General features: G+C 47.1%; 1 protein-coding gene across 1 annotated transcript in view; it reads right to left on the reverse strand.

Moving 5' to 3' along the window:
- Positions 1-8,695: 8,695 nt before the first annotated feature.
- Positions 8,696-20,972, reverse strand: part of LOC107116509 (carboxyl-terminal PDZ ligand of neuronal nitric oxide synthase protein-like) — a 41,781-nt gene continuing 29,504 nt past the window's right edge. The window contains exons 3-11 of the mRNA XM_015418417.1: positions 18,936-19,028; positions 17,514-17,572; positions 15,804-15,912; positions 15,389-15,530; positions 12,874-13,034; positions 12,486-12,653; positions 11,908-12,073; positions 11,336-11,678; positions 8,696-10,565 (exon numbers count right to left, since the gene is read on the reverse strand). Coding sequence (XP_015273903.1) covers positions 10,130-10,565; positions 11,336-11,678; positions 11,908-12,073; positions 12,486-12,653; positions 12,874-13,034; positions 15,389-15,530; positions 15,804-15,912; positions 17,514-17,572; positions 18,936-19,028 — 1,677 coding nt within the window. The 3' untranslated portion in view covers positions 8,696-10,129. The remainder of the gene's footprint in view (positions 10,566-11,335; positions 11,679-11,907; positions 12,074-12,485; positions 12,654-12,873; positions 13,035-15,388; positions 15,531-15,803; positions 15,913-17,513; positions 17,573-18,935; positions 19,029-20,972) is intronic.

Raw genomic sequence — 20,972 nt, forward strand, 5'->3', positions numbered from 1 at the left:
ATGGGTGGGCACTGAACCGGGGGGGGGGGCCTTCTGCCTACCCTGAGCTATGATCTCTCCTCCTCACTTAAAACAATAGCATTAGGAGTCTGAAGAAAGTCAGTTCATGCTGCCTCCTGATTCTGAGACGTCTATAGCCCAGGCCTGTGTCATCGCAGACTTTCAGTTGTGTGTGCCTTTTATGTTCCACTGGGTGGAGAAGCACTGAGAGTGGAGGAAGGGTGAGTGCCAAGTTCAGAGAGGGTGGCTAACTTCGGTTTGAGGATTTGTAGAGTGCCTTCCCGCTGAGGAGAGGAAAGCTTTTGGGAAAGATAGGCTCATCTTTCCATTGTGAAGGGAATCAGCTGCCGCTGTAAGCAAATGACCTCAGAGGACAGTGCCTCTGAGTATGTGCAGAGTGCCCACTGTCTGAAGATGAAGTTCGTATGTGTGTGTCTCCCCGCCCCCCCAGCATCCAGGAAAACAGCACACACCTATAGACACGGTTTTCTTTTCCTTGCTTCATCTGGTTTCCTGACCAGAAGGGTGAAACTAGAGCTGGTTTTAAAATTCCAGCCATTCATTAACCTGATTCCACCATGGGGAAGCATCTTTGGACAAGGTGCTACTCTTCAGCTTCAGTTTGTGAGCTGTAAAATGGGGCAGCTGATGGCCTGGATCCACCAGAGCGTTTCTGCAGGTGGAAGAAGTTTTGCCAGTAAAGTGTGACTTTGTCACCTTCCTTCCTGCAGCAGCCATAATGGCCCCCAAATCCTGCTCCCCCAAGAGTAGCTATTCCAGGAGCATTTGGGACTGCGACGGGGGTGTGGGAATTGGGCTCCACAGTTGGAAATCCATCGGTCCTTAGAACCACCCGAGCCGATCCAAGCCATTGGCTCACTGAAGCAGGGCTGGCACCTCAGGTTTGGGTGACAACTAAAGTCCCAGGCTCAAAGTTCGGAAAAACAGCCTCTTTTAACAATGCTTCTCCATCCTTTTCCCTCTCCCCAAATGTGAGTCCTGCAACCTGCTCAAGCTCAGTTTAACTCACTCTGATTCACTGCGGCCTTCTGTCTTTACAAAAAGGGATTGCTGGATTTTGCTCTCCTCCTTTGTCCCAGAACTCATCGGGGCAGCCTGAAGGCCTCTTTTACACCCAGCACCATCTAATGTGCAAAACATCCTGCTTTCTGTTTTACGCTTTCCACCATGCTTAAAAGAACTGCCTTTCCCCAGTCATTTGATTAGTCCTAATAAAAGGTATTAGACAACTTTTGTTTTTGAAGTTTCTTGGTGGACCGGTAGAGCTAACTGCAGTCTTTGTCTGTTTAAGCTGGGGAGGCTTAATCATAAAGGTGAAAGAGGAAGAAATTATGGACACAGAGGCAGGGAGGAAGGGCGATCAGCCAAGGTCGGTAAGAGCAAGATGGTCAAGAGCCAGGAGTGCTGAGAGAGCCCAAGAGAGGCCCCCAAAGAATTTGCCTGCTTCAGCGTCCTCCTAGAAGCGTCCAACCTAGTGATGAATGTGTGTGCAGCTGTCTTATTCCAGACCAGCCTATTGGTCCTGGCAGCCCATTGATATCTGCTGTCCAGGATTCCACGCAGAGAAAAGTCTATCCCAGCCCCGGCTACCTGAGGTCCTTTGACTGGAGATGCCAGGGACTGAACCAGGGTGCCTGGCCATGGGAGCCACAGACCCTCACATAGAGTCCTGGCTTCCTTCCAAAGAATCCTGGCAATTTCAGTATTTAGAAAGTGATGATGATTTGATTCTCTCTCTCTCCTTTGTAGAACTACATTTCCCAGGGTTCCTTTAGTGGGAAACTTGACAGATAAGCAGGGTTGAAACTAGATTGCATATTTTATGCAGACATGAGTGAAAAGGGCTGGGAACCTGACTGGCAGGCTGGCCAGGGGTTTTAACACCTCATCTAATGAATGCCAAAAAGGTTATATTAAGCAACTTCAGCAAGTTGGCAAGGCGCTGCACTCAGCTGGTGGCTACCTAAAGCCTCCTGCTGGACAGATTGTGGATATTCTACTGCATTGAAATGGGTGACCTTTACAACAAGCACCCCAAACTAGGCTCTGCAAGCCGGAGAAATTGAAACAGCACTGCCCTCTGCTGTCCTAGTCATGCAAGAGCAAAGGAAATTCCTGAAGATCTAGCAAATGACCAGAATTAGGACACCAGTTTTTCGGGGGCTAGGCAGTTTGTTTGGGGTATCGTTCGGGGCTGCCTTGAATGTGGGAGTACTTGGGGAAGGAAAAGAATGTGCTGTCTGCTAACTGGATAAACAGATAAGGTAAGTCCCTCTATGCTAGATCGAGCATGCATATCACTCCTATTTTGCAGTCTTGGCTTTCATGTACAAAGCCCTTCATGTCGTTGGTCACTCATATCTGCAGGACTGTCTCTTCCCCTATGTTCTACCATGACAGTTTCGCTCATCAGAGCAGGGCATTCTGCAGATGTCAACCTGCAATTGGGCAAAATGCCTTGTACACTTTTTTTTCTGTTGTGCCCCCACCTTATGAAATGACTGGCCTGATGAAACCAGTTTGGTGCTGTGGTTAAGAGTGGCAGACTCTAATCTGGAGAACTGGGTTTGATTCCCCGCTCCTCCACATGTAGCCAGCTGGGTGACCTTGGATCAGTCACAGTTTTCTCAGAGCTGTTCTCTCAAGGGCAGTTTTCTCAGAGCTCTCTCAGCCCCACCTACCTCACAGGGTGTCTGTTGTGGGGAGAGGAAGGGAAGGAGTTCGAAAGCTGCTCTGAAACTCCAAGTGAAGGGCGGGGTATAAATCCTCCTCCTTCTCCTTCTTTCCCAGCTTTCTACAAACTATTCAAAACTGAGTTGTCCAGGAAGGCTTTTCTATGCAGGTATTGTACGGTACAGAATGGCTTAGAGAGCTAATTGGGTAAAGATTTGGGGTCTACAGTCTATACTGCTCTTTATAGCTCGTACTGCCTGTTGCTGTAAGTAGGATCCCACTATGTAAATTTTGCATCATTTAACATGTCCTGTTAATACTTACACTTGGCTTCAGTTATGTTTTCAGATTTCTGGTTGCTTCTAGATTTTTACAATACAAATCCAATTATTGTATTGACTTACACTGTGTAATCTGCCTTTACGGATGGTAAATGCAGGTTTCTGACTGCGTGTCTCATTCAAACACACACGTCATGGAGCCAGGAGGGGGCTACAACATGACACAAGTATGTCATTGTCTTCACAAAACTGTTTAAAACCTCTGCAGCATTTTGGATGGGGGATCTGGATGCTCCATTCAAGAAGCAGATATGTGTGACGTGACGTAGCCCAGCTCTGTTCCTGGTCCCTTTTCCTTGATACTCGTGGGGCCCCTCTACTATATCCATCTTGTTACCCCACCCCTTGTCTTGTTAACACCCTCTCCCTTGAAAATACATATCTCCTAAATGCTAAACCTGGAAAAGAATCTACCAAATTTTCTATTTCTTCCCTTTCCCACCATAAAAATCTCCTAGTAAGTTTTATGTAGATATGCTGAATTTTCAGTTACATAATTTGCAAAACACACACACACTGAACCTGCTGCCCCAACCATGGAACAGTATGGGGTTGGAAGATCACCTTCTCCTGTATGAATCTGGCAGTGGAAAGTGCTGTCAGGTCACAGCGAAACTTATGATGACCCCCACAGGGTTTTCAAAGCAAGAGGAGAAGTGATTTGCCATTGCCTACCTCTGCATAGCAACCTGGGACTTCCTCGGTGGTCTCCCGTTCAAGTACTAACCAAGACTGTCCATGCTTAGCTTCCAAGATCTGATTAAAGTTACCAGTTCATTAAGATAATTTTATTAGTTAAGATCCCCAGTGAAGGTTAGGCAAGCAGCTCTTGGAAAAGCAAAGAACATTCTGCAGGATTTGTCACACCCTGGACATTCCCTGTTTGAACTGCTGCCTTCGGGCAGAAGATATAGGACAATTAAAACAAGGACAAACAGATTAAAAATAGTTTTTATTCGAGAGCTATTACTGTCTTAAATGCTGTATGAAATTGGAATTTGGGTGACATTAGTGGTTTTAAGTTGCTATGTGAACCTTAAGGGAGTTATGAGATAGTTTTGAATGGTTGTGTGAGTGTATATGAATATTGTTGTAGATCACCGAAATGATTGCATCTTAATTTCATTGTACTATGTACAATGACAATAAAGTATATTATTATTATTAATTTCAGAATGTGTTTAGTGCAAACCTGGTGTTCATTTACGTAATTAAAACTGTTGTTTGAAAGCACTTCTGAGAGAACTTGTTCTGTTGTTGCACCATATTTTGTATTTTTGTTATCTTGCAGCTGTGTTAATTATTCAGGCATTTAATTGTTTAGTATTGTTTTATAGCTCAATTTTGACTACAGTGTCTGGCTGGCCATTGTGTGAAATAGGATGCTGGATTAGATGGACTGCTGGTTTGATCCAGTACATATAGAAAGAAGTATTTTCGAATGCTTGTGATATCTTCTTTCGTACAAAACAGCTGGAACAGTTTGCTAGTTTCTTTGGTCAAATCTGTTTTATTTTGGTTTTAGATTGCCAAATGACAGTGGGCTCATTTCAACCTTACTGTAGCATGGTTTTGCCACCAGGGGGCAGGACAGGACCACGCTAAACTCAGGCAAAGAACGATTTGGCTTCATAAACCAATTGTTCAGGGATTTGAATGAGGATTATAAACAGGAGTTAATTTGAAGAGAGGGAAGGCTCCATTAAAGAAGACTGTGAATTGAAAAATGTATTGAAGGAAGCAAATCCTCAGTGATCCAATGTATTCTGGCTTAACAAGCCCTTTAAAGCTACTTTAGACAAGATGAATATCTTTTATGTTTTTTTAACATTTTTGTGAACCAATTTGTTATAAACCATTAATATGACCCATGGCTTGGTTGTAGAGTGTCTACTGAATATTGGGCCCAGCCTTAGAATACGTGCATGTGCTCTGTATTGGGAGACGGAGCTTGCTGTGTGTCACTGGGCAAAGAGTTTACCACACAGGGACACAAGTTTCCCTTTTCCCAAAAATGTTCGGGTGGGAGAAGAAAGAAGAGTGAACGTGTCAGAAATGAGCCCCCCCTCCCCAGCATCAGTAAAACAGCAAGAATTAAAAAGTATGTCAACAGGTTAGTTAACAGAGGCCACGGTTGTTGTGAAAATGGGTGGAAGCCCACCTCCCCCGACAGCCAGGAAGGCTGCGCGCTCTCACCCACTGCTTTTAGAAAAAGATAAACCAACCAGACAAAATTAGGAGTTAGGAATCTGTAATTATAACTCATGGTCCCAACAACACTGAACAGCTTTATATAGTAAATCCGTCCTTCTTTTTGTCTCTTTTAACATCTTTGATAAATTACAGAATACACTTGGAAAATACTCCCCCCCCCATCGATTCCCAAGCAGTCTTAATTACACGTTGGGTAGCCCCTCTCCCGCCATCTCTCACCAGTCTCTGAATAGATTTTCTGCCACAAGCCTGGGAGAGAGACAGATTTTGACTCTAAATTGTGGTAAGGGTTTAGTCCTTGGGAGGAAAACCTGGCAAGTGTTCAGTAAACATTTGATGGGGGTGGCTGGTTGCTGGCAGAATAATAACAGGCTAGTTCCTGCAAACAGAAAGATGCAAGGATAAAGTTTGGCTGTGTGACCAAAGCAAGAATTGCAAAGAAAACTCAGACATATAAACTCATAAATGTATCAAAGGCATACACTAGGCACTATATAGACCGTAATTTTCTGATGAAGCAGGCTTGATGTGTGTCCGGATGGCTAGGGATAGGATTCAACCCTTTCCTAATTGTTCCCTCTACTGAAAACCGCTTTAGGTGGGATCTGGGGCAGGGGTGCCAAGAGAAAATGTATTAAGATAGATGGAACCTGCAGCTGGTGTTGGGTTTAGAGCAGCGGTTCTCAACCTGTGGGTCGCGACCCCATTGGGGGCCGAACGACCCTTTCACAGGGGTCACCTAAGACCATCGGAAAACACAAATTTTCGATTGTCTTATGATAGCAATGAAAATAGTTTTATGGTTGGGGGTCACCACAACATGAGGAACTGTATTAAAGGGTCGCGGCATTAGGAAGGTTGAGAACCACTGGTTTAGAGGGTCTACATGACTGGACAGACAACCTCTCCCTCTCCTTGGCTGATGGGTGGGGAAGCACCTAAACTGATAGCATAATTTGACAAATGCCCCAGAAGTTCCCTGGAAACGGCAACTTTATGGTGGGAGTATGTACGCCTGTAGAGCTTTGGCCCACCTTGGGGCAGATTCTCATTTGATGCTTTGTAGGCCTGCCTTCCTGCCTGCAACTTTAGGCTGGGCCTTTAAAAATAACCTGATGCGCAGATATTAATATGAAAATGCATTGATCTCAATGTCACACGAAAGTCCAATTGCTGACTTCTGTATGCCAAACTGCTTCTTAAAGGCACAGGAGCAGGCCAAGCCTTTTTCTGATTAGTTGGTAATTTTAATGCTTAGTTATATAGCTGCCCTGTACAGCTAGGCCTCTTGTGATGGTGGTTGCTAGGCAACACCTGAGGTATTCCACATCCCATTCCAGGCCACCCAGTCTCTGTGATCAATGTTCCCTCTAAGCTCTGGAGTCTTGTGAGCAAAAATTCTCCTTTGTGAGCGACTGGCATGAAAGTTGTGAGCGAGGGATCTGGCTACTGCGTCAATTAGTTTGCTCTGGAGCCCTCCTTCCTGAGCAAAGGCAAAAATGTGTGAGCCGGAGGCTTAAAAATGGTGAGCTAGCTCACACTAACTCAGCTTAGAGGGAACACCGTCTGTGATGTTCCCTCTGTCTTTCTGAATAGTAGCTATGCAACTCAGTGAACACCTGCCACTCTTAAGGCAACCAGCAAGAGACGGGGGATGGGGACATGGGACCCCAATGGTGACGGTGTGGCATCACTTCTGGAGAAAACCTGGAAAGGATGTCATACCTCTCTAGGAATTGCTAAAAACTATGGTTTTACCTCAGAGTTTCTGTCAATTCTTAAAGCAGTGTGAGATCACTTCCAGGCTAATCTGGACATCACACTATAGGCCCAAGAGTCCATTATTTTTAATTTTTCTCCTGCTGCCACTAACAGGAGCTCAGGGCTTGCAGCCCTGGTTATATTACTATCCCCAAGTTCATCCAATAACTAGCCCAAACGCCACCTTCAACTCACGGTCTTCATTTTCTTTGTGTTACTTTTCAATTTGCCAAATGAGTCCCTCCCCTCCCTGGCTGTTCCACTTTCAGCAACCGGGGCCAGGAGTGACCCATCCTGGTGGACCTCCTGATGGCACCTGGTATTTCTGGCCACTGTGTGACAGAGTGTTGGACTGGATGGGCCGCTGGCCTGATCCAACATTGACTTCTCTTACGTTCTTATGACTTCTGGGCTCTATTCAGAGAAGCAGATTTCATTTTGGGGTCAGTTCAGCTCAGGGCTTGCAGCCCTGGTTATATTTCTACCCCCAATTTCATCCAATAACTAGCCCAAACTCCACCTTCAACTCACTCACAGTCTTCATTTTCTTTGTGTTACTTTTCATTTTGCCAAATGAGTCCCTCCCCTCCCTGGCTGTTCCCCTTTCAGCAACCGGGGCCAGGAGTGACCCATCCTGGTGGACCTCCTGAGGGCACCTGATATTTCTGGCCACTGTGTGACAGAGTGTTGGACTGGATGGGCCGCTGGCCTGATCCAACATTGACTTCTCTTACGTTCTTATGACTTCTGGGCTCTATTCAGAGAAGCAGATTTCATTTTGGGGCCAGTTCACACCTTGTTTTCCCACTTAATGCAATTCAGCCCAGAAGGTGCTTGTGCAAGCAAACAGGACGCATAACCAAGAGCCTATGTCAGTGGGCCACTGGCCAGTTTTGTAATCTCAGAGGCCGCTAAGAAATCTGCCTCTGAGATTGTGAAACCTGCTCTTGTTGTATGGTTCCTTTTGGCCTATGTGTTACATATGCTCTTGGATGTCCTGGGTAATTCGCACAAGCTATAGCTCTGCCAACTGTACTGTAGAACATCCAGAGCCACAGTTTCATCCCACATCCCCCTGGGAACACATACATTAACCACCTGCTACCTTCAAAATTGTCGTGCTTTGTAATACTTTCTCTCTCTCCTTGCTTCTTTCTTTCTGACAACTTACTCCCAACTCTCTTCTCCCTTTCTTAGTGATCACAAACAGTCCTCCCCTTTCGAACAGCTCTGCACAGCCATGAACCCTTTTCTATCCTTGCACATACAGTATCGTGATCTGTTCTGCGGCTTCCTAACAGCAGTTAGTTCTGGTCCCTCCATTATACAGTCACTGATAGTTGATCCACACAACTGAATGAGGGCTGAGTCTGAATGAGATTCCAAGATGTTTGCTCCATACCCATGTCCCAATTTTTCACCAGGACTGTAGTGAAATACTGGCCTCTATCCCTGTTCTTTTAGTCACACAAGACTTAAAGTTAGGATTGCTACTTTTTTGCTTTCAAAAATTCTGACATAGCAAGCTGAAATGCCCTCTGAGCATGTGCAGAGCATTCTCCTCAACAGAGGAAAGTTTTTAAAAAGACTGAAAAGCAAAATACTTCCAAGACCCCAGAAAATGCCTTTTCCTCCTGACCAGAAGCTTCTTTTAAGGACAGAGTATGTACAAAGTATTTACTTCTTGGAAAAGTCATTTTTTAAAAATGCACCGTGAAAAGTAAGGAAGGAAAACACTGAGTACTAACTTCCCCTGTCTTATACTGGCAACTGGCCAGGAGGAATACTGTATGGGCCACTAAACTCTAACTGGAGTGGGAACACAGTCACTCAGACTTGGTTACTGTCTGCCCAGCCTGCTTTCAGAGGTGCGTGAATCGCACTAGCCCACAACCCACTCAAAGCTGTTTGGGTTGCGCAGGGGGTGGGGAATTGCATCTCACAAACAGGCATTCAGGAATCTGGAAGCCCCTTTGCTGGGATGCATATTTCTTCTGCCTTACAAGAAGGAGGAAAATAAAAACAGAGTCAGAAAAAAGAATGTACCAATCAATTAACATAAAACCAGGATGCATCCTTTTCTGTGGAGCCCTGCAGTGACTATATTATTAGCATGTCAAATGAAGCAATGAACTGGTGGGCGTGCTGTGTGTGTGTGTGTGTGTGTGAAGAGCTGGGGTGTCTGGACTGGGTCTCTTGAGCTGGTCCGGAACACTCCTGTCTTGTGCAGTTGAACGGTGTCAGGGGCTGGCTTCCCCACCCAACAGCCTCTCTTGCACTGCACAGCTGTTCCCACATTAGTGTCGTCCCTGCAAACACATTAACGAAGACTGGAAGAGAACATTTTTTAAGGACGCAATAGGGCAATGGCTGCTTCTGCTCCCCAAAGTGGGCAGGGGGCTGCTGGGACACCCTCACACTTTACACTCTTAGCCATAGGCAGGGGTAGCAGTGAGTGGCTCCTAACCCCTCCGTCAGGGAGCTGGGCTTCTGCAACATGTGTGTTCAGTGTGCAGAACAGGTTCCACGGCCCACTCCTCTCTTCTCGCTCCAGGGGAGGCATCCTGAAATAACTGTGCACTGAACTGGGGGGTAGCCCCTCTGAACTCCCAGACGCTGACCTTTGTTGGTTGTTCACTACAGATCTCTCTGCCCTTTCTGCCCGTTTGCCTCTGGGATACTGAATGCCGTGGCCTTATCCGGGTGCGGGGAGAATCCCAAGCACAGTCTAGTGTTCAGCAAATGGTGCTGAGGTCCCTTACGGGGCATTGGGAATCCCTGCACTTGCTCAGCGGTATTTATCGTACATGGATTCTCAGGTGGGTACTCCATCCAGGTAATGGCCAGACTCTCACATACTTGGTGCTGGAATTCCTCCAGTGTTCACGGAAGACATTTGCTCGTTTGGAAGATTTCCCTGGGAGAGATTTTGAAGTCTCCCAGTTGCCTCCCTTCAGTTGAAACTCTGCCACTGCTGGCTTTTCAGAGCCACCAGCATCCAGCTGTGACTTTCCCCCAGGGCCTCACCTGGTGCTGCAGGGCCCTCTGTGGCATTTCTACCCCCCCCACTATCCAGGCCTGGCCCCCAGGTCCCATGAAGGGTACGCTCCAGAGTATCTTTACGCACGAGCCATACAAGCCCCAGTATTGTCCAGCTCTTCCTCCGAGAGGCTGATGTGCAAGCAGGTCTCGTTGCCGACCAAGGAGAAGGGCCGTGTGCTGTCCAGAGTGCCGTCTGAGTCCCTAGTTGGGACCTTGTCCACCTGGCCCAAAATGCCCTTTGCCAGCAGTGTGCATCTGTCCTCCCTGGCCTGGTCCTGGCTTAGATGCCCCCGGTTTTCGACACAGCCACCAGTGCGTCCTCCCTGTGTCCGGGACTTGGGCTCTAAGTTAGCGAGGGAGAAGATGGCAATGCTGGTGAATGCGGAGGTTCCGGGATTTGCCACGGAGTTGGGGGGCACGGTCTCTGCTTCCAGGCTGGGAGAGGTGGTTTTACTAGACCTCCTCCTCAGAGTGGGTGGAGGTGGGTTCAGCTTGGGGATGAATGGCTGCAACCTGTCAAGAAAAGATGGGAACAGGGTTAAGATCTGGAACACCCGCACTGCAGTCTCTCTTGCAGCTGCGCGTGTGGTGGCTTTAGGCTGAGACGTACTGGCTTGCCCAGGGCTGTCGATGGCCTCGTCCAAACAAACGGGGAGATCTGAAGTGAGGCAAAGCTTGTCCTAGGGGAAGGCAGCCATGCAAAAGCACATCCAATAGACCCATTCTGCAATTCAATACGACTGCAAAGGCACCTCCCATGGTTGGAAAACATAATAAAGCAACTGCTAATTTGTTGGCCCTCAATGATTTAGCCCCCCCCACCAATCTGCCTGTTGAGGCTGCCCGGCCAGGCTGGCCCGGAGGAGGAGGGGGAGGGGGAGGAGATTGGACTTATACCCCACCCTTCACTACCCAAGGGAGTCTCAAAGTGGCTTACAATCTCCTTTCCCTTCCCCTCCCTACAACAGATACCCTGTGAGGTAGGTGGGGCTGAGAGAGCTCTGAGAGAACTGCTCCTGAGAGAACAGCTCTGAAAGGTCTTGTAACTGACCCAAGGTCACACCAGCAGCTGCCTGTGGAGGAGTAGGGAATCAAGAGTTGGTGGAGCAGCTGAGGTCAGGCTGGGCCCCCGCAGAAGCTGTCACATGGCTGCTTTACCACATGCTAAAATCTGCACAGAACTGTTTGAAACACAACTGAGCCACGTGACTTAGGCCTTTACGCAGCTCCCTTCTGGCTCGGACAGGGATGGCCATGCCCATCACCGCGGGAAGACCACCTACCTCTCCTCTTGTGCTGGAAAGCTCGAGCCATTGCACTTCGGTTGCCCAGTCCCATTGAGCACACTGCAGTCTGCGGCCTCCGAGCCCTCGACACTGCGGAGACCGTCTGGACCCTCCAGCACCTCAAGGCGTTCCTCACTCTCGGTGTTATTGGACAGCCTGCTGCCCTTCTCCAGGCTGGCGAGGTTCAGGTAGGATTCACAGATGCTCGGCCGTGTCACAGGGCTGCCCAGGACACTGGCAGGAGTTGAGGTGGAGGGCAGGTTGATTTCTAGGCTGTAGTGGTTCTTCAAATTGAGCGAGACCGACTGAGCCAAAGTCAAGTTCTGCAGTGAGCGGTCAACTGGAGATTGGGGGGGGGGGGGGAAATGCATTAGCAAGGCCACAGATACAAGGGAGCGGTGAACCCTACTGGTGTTCAGAGTCCAGTTTCTAACTGGGAATGGGAGAGCAAGAAGTTGCATTAAGGAGGGAAAAATTCAGCACGGTGGCAGATGGCTACAAGGTAGAGCATGCACCGTTTGAACAGCCCTGGGCAGGTGTTCAGCACACCGATCCCTTTCTTTGCTCACCTGGATGCCGCAGCTGCACCTTGATTTCCAGCTCCTTGAGCTGCTTCACCAGCAAGGAGACGTGCTGCAGAAGGTCCCGGTTGGTCAGGAGCAGCTGGCGGACACGGGCCTGAGCCTCGATGCGGGCCGTGGTCTCGGCCGACAACTGGTCTTTCAGCAGCTGCACCTGTTGGGCCAGAGAGACAGCGGAGATGTTTAAACAGAGAGGACCAAGTCCCAGGGATGTGAGAAGGGCCCTGTGAGGCCAGACCAAAGGCCCACAAAGCCTAGAACCCTTTTTTTGAATAGCGGCTACAGTTCTGCTCTTGGCAGCTGATATTCAGTGGCACAGTGGCTCTAGTCAATGAAGTTCAGCTTTACAATTGAGGCTGTCGAGAGGCATCCGTCCTCCGATAATCTGTGTAACCTAAGAAGTGTTTTGGCATGTCAGTCCTCCCTTCGGCATAGGTTGAAGAAAGGGATCGTGTCACTTTCAGACCACTTGAGCAGGAACTGTGGCTAAGGAGGAGGAACTGCCCAGGCTCTGGCCTCAGCCCCGTGGATGTGAAACCCTGGCAGTCTGAGCGGAGGAATGTTACCTGAGCAACCGCCACCTGGGTCTGCTGCTGGTGCTGGAGGAGCTGGTGCTGGAGGAGCTGCAGGCAGTGCTGGGAAGCAAGTGGGGTGACTGAAGCAGAGGAACAGGGGCTGGTGGGGCTCACCAGTGGCTGTGAAGCAGAGGGGTGAAGAGTGCGGCTCTCGCTATCCTACAATCCAAAAAAAGTGGCAAAGTCAGTGTTCCCATCACACAGGCAGCTCCCTAGAGGACCCTGAACTCTTGCCTCCTCTCCTACCACGCAAGGTGGTTGTGAGGATAAAACCAGAGGAGTCCCATGAACTGTTCTGAAGGAGGCCAGGGGTAACAGATGCGATCAGCAAGCTGTCTGAATAATCGCATTCCTGCCTTCCGATCCCATCGGCTCTTACCTGGCTGTTCCTTTCCTTCAGGCTCTGCCCAGGTTTCAGCATTCCCAGGTCTGGCACGGCCGAGGGCAGCTCGCAGGCCCCGCAGTCGGGAATGTGCAGCCCCTCGGGGTCAGCAAGGACGTTTTCCCTGTCAGCCATTGGAGGCCCTTCCAGCTGGAGACCTTCAAGCCACACCAAAAGGGAGAGAAGCAAAGTCTTACCAAGGAAAGGGCATCTGGGCCTAGCTAGGCTCCCCATCCCATCCCCATAATTCTGTGTGTGTGTGTGTGGGGGGGGAAGCTGTGCCTTGAAGGAGGATTACTGTGAAGGGTACCTTCAATTTTAATCTAATTAAAGAGTTTGTTTACATACGACATCTAGATTCTGAGACTGCTCACTGGAACCTGACTCAATTTCTCATAGTTTACTTCGCCATCCCACACACTGTAAGCTTCGTCAACAACTTCTCGATCTGTTATTTCCAACTTTACTGGCTCCCCAGAGAGAATGACTCAGTATTTACTCGCTGATAAATCCATCAAACTGACGGAACTTGTGGATAAGTATTTGGCTATTGTATTGCATAAGGGTAATCATGTTTCTAAGGTTAGGGCAGAGAATATTCGATTAATTTTGCCCTCATTTATTGTTATTCTTTGAGACTGTTTTATTGTATTATCTTGACAGTGCTACTGCCATTCTGACTTTTATCTATGTAAGATCACCTTTGTATTTTATTACATTTTATGCTATTAAAGGTTATTGAAACTTGAACTTGACTGCTGTGGAAGGAAGGAGCTCCAGGGCGACTGACACCCTTGGTGTCCTGTCTTTGAGTTTTTCAAAGGTAGAAATCTGAAGACCTGAAGCCTGGGGGGGGGGGGAGAGAACATCTGGAAACCACCCTCCTCATTGTTTCCTGAGGATTCTTTTTCATTTTTTCCCCAACAGAAGAACTAGGCATTTGGGTACCTCTAAGAAAACAAACAAAAAACCGTCCATTAAATATTTGCTTCATCCAAAAGCTGCTAGTTCTACTGAGACTATATGAATGTGTTTCTGCCCAAATAATACACTTTTTTCTTTACTACAAAAGGCGTTTTCTATTTTCAACTTTTATTTCCCTACCTCAGATGGCAGAAATTTAAGATATATGTGCTAAGGTAGCATAGGATGAAGCAGTTTGCAGTTCTTTCAAAAATTCTGTATGTATATAATTTTATTTTGCTTGTAGATAACTACGGTATTTATACTTCTACATTCTATAAATAAATAAATAAATAAATAAAACTGCATATGCTAACTAAATTATGAATTTTATGCTGTTCAAGCATTAAATTAAGTTTAGGTTTGATATGTAAGTTAAGTACTGCATACACTTCAACTCTTCCAAACACTCCCCCCACCACCACCAAAAACCCCATAGCTATTTTGTTGTCCTATGGCTTTGTGGGAATTGTATTTTTGAAAATTTTTAATATGTACATGTGTGTTTGTGTGTATACATACACTTCAACTCTTCCAAACACTCCCCCCCCCCAACCAAAAACCCCATGTCCCATGGCTTTGTGGGAATTGTATTTAAATTTTTTTTAAATATGTGCATGTGTGTTTTTGTGTATACGTATGAGTGTGTGTGCACCTGGAAGTCGTGGTGACCTCTGGTGACTGACCCCTACTGGGGGCCTGGAGGATATTCAGAGAGGTGGCTAAGTAAAGCCTGCCCCCGCCTCCGGTATTTCAAGGTCGTCTCCCATCCAGGTACTTGCCAGAGTCGACCCTGCTTAGCTTCCAAGATCTGACGAGACTGGGCTTGCCTGGGCTATCCAGGTCGGGGAGCTTTCTGGGAATTGTAGATCTCTAGTGGTCAATGTATTTCTTTATGGACCTCTGAATTACACCCACTAGAGAGGAAGCCTTTCTGTCGTTCATGTGATTATCTGTGCTAGGCTGAGAAAGAAGGGGCGTAGCTTCCATGTCTTGTCAACAACTATGGACTTATTGGTGTTTGCATCAACCTCAGGTTCATTCTTTGAACGTGTAAATGAATCAGAGGCTGCAAGGACGTTCGGGGACATGATCTGAGAATAACTGGCCTGTGATAGCAGGCACTTTCCTTTGCTGTGACTTTTACAAATGGCCTTGACTTTCTCCATCTCAAATTATGATCTCCTTTTTAGGAAACATGGGGAGATCAGCGTAGCTAAGGTGCATTCAGAAGAAAGGGTTACTGCTCAGAATTAAGGTGGGGGAAGCCACCAAGTGATAATTTACAACTGGAAAAGGAGTGAATTAATTTATCTTGCCGTAGGTTAATCAGGTGGTAAACAATGCAGATTTTGCACAGTCCAATCTGTCTATACCATCGACTTTCTTTGGCCACTCTCTTAGAAACACAAAAACCAGCCAGCAGTGCTTATTCTTTTTGCAATTGCTAAAACTGGAGAGGCTTCCCTGAAGATGGGTACATATGTGACTATCGATGTACAAAAGGGCTATCAAGAAATCCCAATGGACCTGACACCAAGTTCCTCACCTTCCAACTGTGGATCTTCTACTGAATTGTTGCTGGCGCCATCGGCTTGCCCATCCGCATTCTGGAGCGCATGCTGGAGGCTCAGTTTATGACACACCTCGAAGGCTTGGCCCACTGTCCGCACCACACGCATGGCCTGAGTCTGAGGAAAGAAGCCACCTCTTCTCAGCAAGAGCAGGAGGAAGTGAAAAGCAGGCTGGGCACGCCTTTGCACTGGCAGGGCCACCAGCCTTTTAGGTTTTGCCTGGCAAGCATGACAGCCTTATCCCACACATGACTGACAGCCTGCTAGCCTCCCCAGTGGTGTACATGTGAAGAGCAGATGAGAACGGTGACCACCCCCAAGAGTGGGAGATGGCAGCCTAGGAGATGCATGCTAGCCCACTTCAGCCCAACCCCGTCCATCCCTCTGCACCTTCTTCTTAGATTTGAAGACATTGCATCGGAAGGAATTGTTGGTGCCGTCCCTGGCAATGTAGCTGAATATCTTTAGGTCCTGGGAGTCATGTGATACATAGAAGATTCTAGAAGAAAGGAGTAGGGGGCAGAGAAAGACCCATTTAAATGAGAAAAGTATAAAGAGGGTTGTCTTCTTTTTTTTAAGTTGCATTTGTGTGAAGGAAGGCAAATGGTGCTAAGTGTCTTTCTACTGGTAACCTGGGAGTCACTTTGAAATCCTGTCTGGCTTGTGCCAGGGTTTGCTGCAGTGAAGATGAGGCAATTACTAGCTTAGCTGATTTAGCCAGTTGGACCGAATTAGGAGCTTTACAAATCTGGTTTTGCAGACTGTAACCCTTGGATGCAGTTTGCAACTATAGAGGAGAATTCTGGAGAGCTGCACTTGGCAACCAGCAGAAGGCAACTGCCAGCGCTGATGCCGTAATTTCAGCAAATGGGATGTCCGGCAACTGGCTGCTGGGCATTTCTTCAAGTACTAGCATACCAGCTGCCCAGTGGCCATCCTGGCCCCAGAATGCACTGCTCGGCCCCAAAGGGGAGTTTTACTGGTAGCTGCAGGAATCATGTAATTGCCTGCAATATGGGGGATCTTAGTGGCATATCTTAAAACAGTTCTAGAATGTTGGTGCTTTCTGTGGGTTTTATTGTCATTGTTTGTGGATGACGGGAGGGAGATAGAGAAACAAATGCCCCAGGCTCCAGGATGTCTCTGTGTGGCCTTACTGGAGCCACACTGGCCTTATTTATTTATTTACATTCCAACTTTTCTCACTAATGGGGACCCAAGGTGGCTTACAATACAGTAAAAAGCAGCATATAATATAGACAAACAACCAGGAGGGGGGAAGGCTTCCAGATCCAGAGCACATCATCTCCTCCCTCTCGCTAATAGCAGTTTTTCCTCAAAGCTCTTGATTTATCTAGGCTAAAAGCAAAGGACAAAGGCTCTTTGGCTAATGCCTCTGGACACACCCCGATCTTATTGCTGCTGCTAGCCAGCTAGCAGGATCTTCCTCACTTCCTCTCCTGCCAGCCACTTTGGGCCCTCATTGGTGCTGGAAGTGGGATTTGTTGTTGCTGCTGTCAAGTCACAGCTGACTTGTGGCAACCTAATAGGGATTTCAAGGCAAGAGATGTTCAGAGGTGGTTTGCCACTGCCTGACTCTGCATCACGACCCTGGTATTCCTTGGAGGTCTCCCATCCAAATACTAGCCAGGGTCAACTCTGCTTAGCTTCCGAGATCTGACGAGATCGGGCAAGCCTGGGCTATCCAGGTCAGGGTGAAAGTGGGATACAAACAGGGCCTCTAGGGGGAGGGAGCAGGGCCATTTGGCCCGGGGCCCCACATTCTCTGGGGGGCCCTCAAATGCACACTTTTGATGTTAAATCACATGTTAAATAAAAATGGGAACTTTTATTACAAAGTATTACAATTTCTTATTGTATTAAATGTAAACATCGAAAATATAATACTGCTAATTTTGTATAATTGTTTTTGCACTTCTTCATTTTTTAATTTACTGGGGAGGCCCTCAAAAATGGAAGTGGCCCGGGCCTCTCTTGACCTCTGTGAGGGCCAGGATACAAATAAACAAAGAGAGCTGACTCCCTCTTTCCAGACTGGACCTGAAGTGGGCAGGGGGGTGATTATTAACACTCACTTACCTGTAAACTGGGTCATGCATCACCACCATCTTGCCCTCGTCCCAGGTCCATTCCATCCTCTGGAGAAGAGGATTAAAAGCAAACTGTTACTAGTGAAATTTCATTTAGTTGTGATAACTGTGCTGCATGCTGAATCCTGTGAGGGTTGATGGATGTATATGGCTACCCAGTTAGGGGAAAGCCAAACAAGCCAAGGTGACCACAGAAAAGGCCCTGAGCCACAACTGAGGGCCTCTCTACACTCTGTGCCTATACTTTTCTTGGTGAGGAAAGGATGTATATATTAAATTGCCTCTATGCCAGTGTAACGGTTATGGTTTCCCAATAACAACAACAACAATCGTATGGCCTTGTGTGTTGTATAGCCAGGAGATCCTAAGACTGTCTGGCAGCCAAAAGTTTTAGCTCTTTTAGTGTTATGCAGTACTAGGTGGCAATCTAGACTTGTTTTTTAGGCAAGAGACGTTTCAGAGGTGGTTTGCCATTGCCTGCCACTGTGTCACGATCCTGGTATTCCTTGGAGGTCACCCTTCCAAATACTAGCCAAGGCCAGCCCTGCTTAGCTTCCAAGATCTGACAAGATCGGGCTATCCTAGGCTATCCAGGTCAGGGTGGTTTCTCCCAAAGAACTGTGGGACATGCAGCTTGGTGAGGGTCTGGAAGATTCTCTTGCAGTGATCCCCAGAACTCTCCTCACACAACTACAGTTTCCTGGAAAGAAGAAATGACTATTAAATCCAGATATGCTGTTATTCCACCATCAATAGGTAAACTACCTCCCCCAGAGAAAGCACCAGAGCAAAGAGTACCCTCAAACAGAAAAGGAGTAGCCTTGAAACAGCAACTATAAAAACTAAACTAGCAAAAAATAAAAACCCACTAAAGAGCCAAGAAAGCAGGGCAGATTCCACTCGGTGCCAAAAAGAAAACAAAGGTGGCACCAGGAAAAATATCCCATGGAGGGAGTTCTATGAGGCTGCATCCACACAGTCCAGTTTGTTTTGCCTTGGCTTCCTTACCGCATCACTGTTTTGGCGGACTGACAGTCCTCTGTTTGTGCTGTCTCTGTGTTTCCCCCCACTTTGTGGTGACCTTTCCTAAACCTGAATTGGTATGATCTTTTTGGAAAGCTCACAGTCAAAGCTCTTTTGGGCAATTTGTGAACAGGAATGAATTTTTGTAGGTTCAGTCAGCATCAGTGCCACTGTCCTTACCTCAGCTCCCATGCCCACCATTCTCCTCCCCACTAGAGTGTTTTTTAGGGATTTCTAAAAATACACTCATTCCCAGCTTTAAACAAAAGCCTGTAGCCCTTTTCATTGCATGGTTATAAGGGGAAAGGTATAGACTGCTGTTTAAACTAACTCTTGAACGAGAAGCTTCTCTTCTTTTGCACACTGAGGCAGCTGAGCAGAGTCCCACCTTCTGCTTCTTGCGCAGGATCACCTTCACCCCATCTACAGAGACGACAATGCTCACTTTCTTCTTCTTGATATTCTTGGCTTTGAATTCATACTGTAGGGAGAAGGACAGAGGGATATGTTGAAGATGCTAGTTCCAAACCAGGAGTCCTAAGTTGCATTCCAAATCTAGCCACTTCTTTAACTTATACTGCAATTCCATTTTATGAACACCCATAACAAACATGCAAAATAAAGTAAATTTAGAAGCAAGGAAGTGTGCACAGAATGGAGATATAGGAGTATGAAATTTCCCCTTGACCCAAATATCCCTCTTCAGCATCTTAGTGGCTGGAAAAAGCCGATCTTCCCATCATCCTCTTTTTTCTTTTTTGCCTTCTTGTCCCCACTTCTTTTGTCTAGACTGATTGCCTTCAACAATCCATGGCTCCTGGAGGGCACACCCAGGACCCATCAAGTCATTCTGGATTTTTCCCCCTTTTTAAAAAACTGACAATTTAGTATTTTGTCTGTGGATGACTCCATCTGCAATCCTAAGAACAATGTCCTGGGAGTCAGCCCATTGGATAGAATCAATCTTACTTCTGAGTACTCCTGCCTAACATTTCTCCCATTATTTCATTGCCTTGCTGACAGGCATTTGACCCCACCCTGTTTGCCACTAAACGAGTCTTCCAGACTCCCTTGCCATAAGAACGCCTACTGTCTTGCATGCCCTTGAATAGCTGGGTGGCTTTGGCTTTTATAGTGCATATAATTTTGAGCTTATCCTACGAATAAATCTTGTAAGGGAGAAAGGGCAATATATACACTTAAAAAAACACCCCCAATCTGTGTTGTTTATTCATGAACCCACCCACCCCCAAACAGCAGCCAAGGTTCAAGAATTCACTTCCTTCTAAAATCTGTGTACTTGACCCATGAACCCCTGCCCAGGTTACGGTAATATTCCAACTAGGGTTGCCAACTCCAGCTTCAGAAATCCCTGGAAATTTGGGGGGTGATGCTGAGGAAGGGTGGAGTCTGGGGAGGGAGCCTAGGCAGGGATGTGATGCCACAGAGTCCACCCTGCAGAACTCCTCTTTCCCCCTCCTTTTCTCCGGGAGAGCTGATCTCTATCACCTGGAGACCAGTTGTAATTCCAGGAGACCTCCAAGCCCAGTCAGTGGGTTGGCAACACTACTCCAGCATTTCTTGTGTTCCATTAATGGTTCTTTCTTAACCGCACAGCTGTAGAAAAACAGGCGCTTTTGTGTCCTGCTGAGAATTCATTCTCACAAGCTGTGGGCGAGGAGTTAAACCTAAGTCTGAGCTTTACTATGTCAGAGCACAGAGGGGTGGCCCACACAGCAGAAGCCTCCTCCACAAAGAAGAATGAATTCCCCGCATCTAGAAAAGTATTATGTCAAGGTGAAAGCCAGACTGTAGTCCTTCAGCCTGAAATGCTAGTGTTCTGTGTGCAAGGAGGTTTTCTTCGTATTGAGCATTCAACTGTGGAGAGCAAGCTTAGAGTAGCAGTTAGGAATCAAACCAGGAATGGGGTGATCCCCCACCCTGTCTTGGCCCCACCCCTAGCTTGTCCCAGCCCCACCGACCAAAGGAGGATAAAAATCTAATTAATGACAAGGTTCCCCATCCGCAGCCTAAAGTGATACAGCCCAGACACCAGTTTTCCTTCTTCCTCGGATGGCTGCGGGAAGTAGACCTCTGATGGACACATATGTTGGTTTGTTCTTTAATGGGATTTTTTGGCTTCTGTTTTTGCTTAGTTTTTATTGGGTATTAGAAAGTGGCCTGTTTAGCTTAATTTAAATTGTAAGCCATGCTGAGCCCGCTGTGGAAGCCAGGCTAAAAGCACAAGTGCTCTAAGATCTCTTGTCCTTGGAAAAACTCCCTTCACAGTCTGTGGGAAGAAATTATGCAAGGGAGACCTGAAGGTTGGATGCAGAGGTGAAAACTGTTCTTACTTCCCATGGATCACAGGCAAAGCAACAGACCAGAATCTTTCATATGTGTAAGGAACTCTTGAGGTCTGCTT

Source organism: Gekko japonicus, unplaced genomic scaffold (assembly GCF_001447785.1).
Source record: "Gekko japonicus isolate JY-2015 unplaced genomic scaffold, Gekko_japonicus_V1.1 scaffold127, whole genome shotgun sequence".
Classification (NCBI taxonomy): Eukaryota; Metazoa; Chordata; class Lepidosauria; order Squamata; family Gekkonidae; genus Gekko; species Gekko japonicus.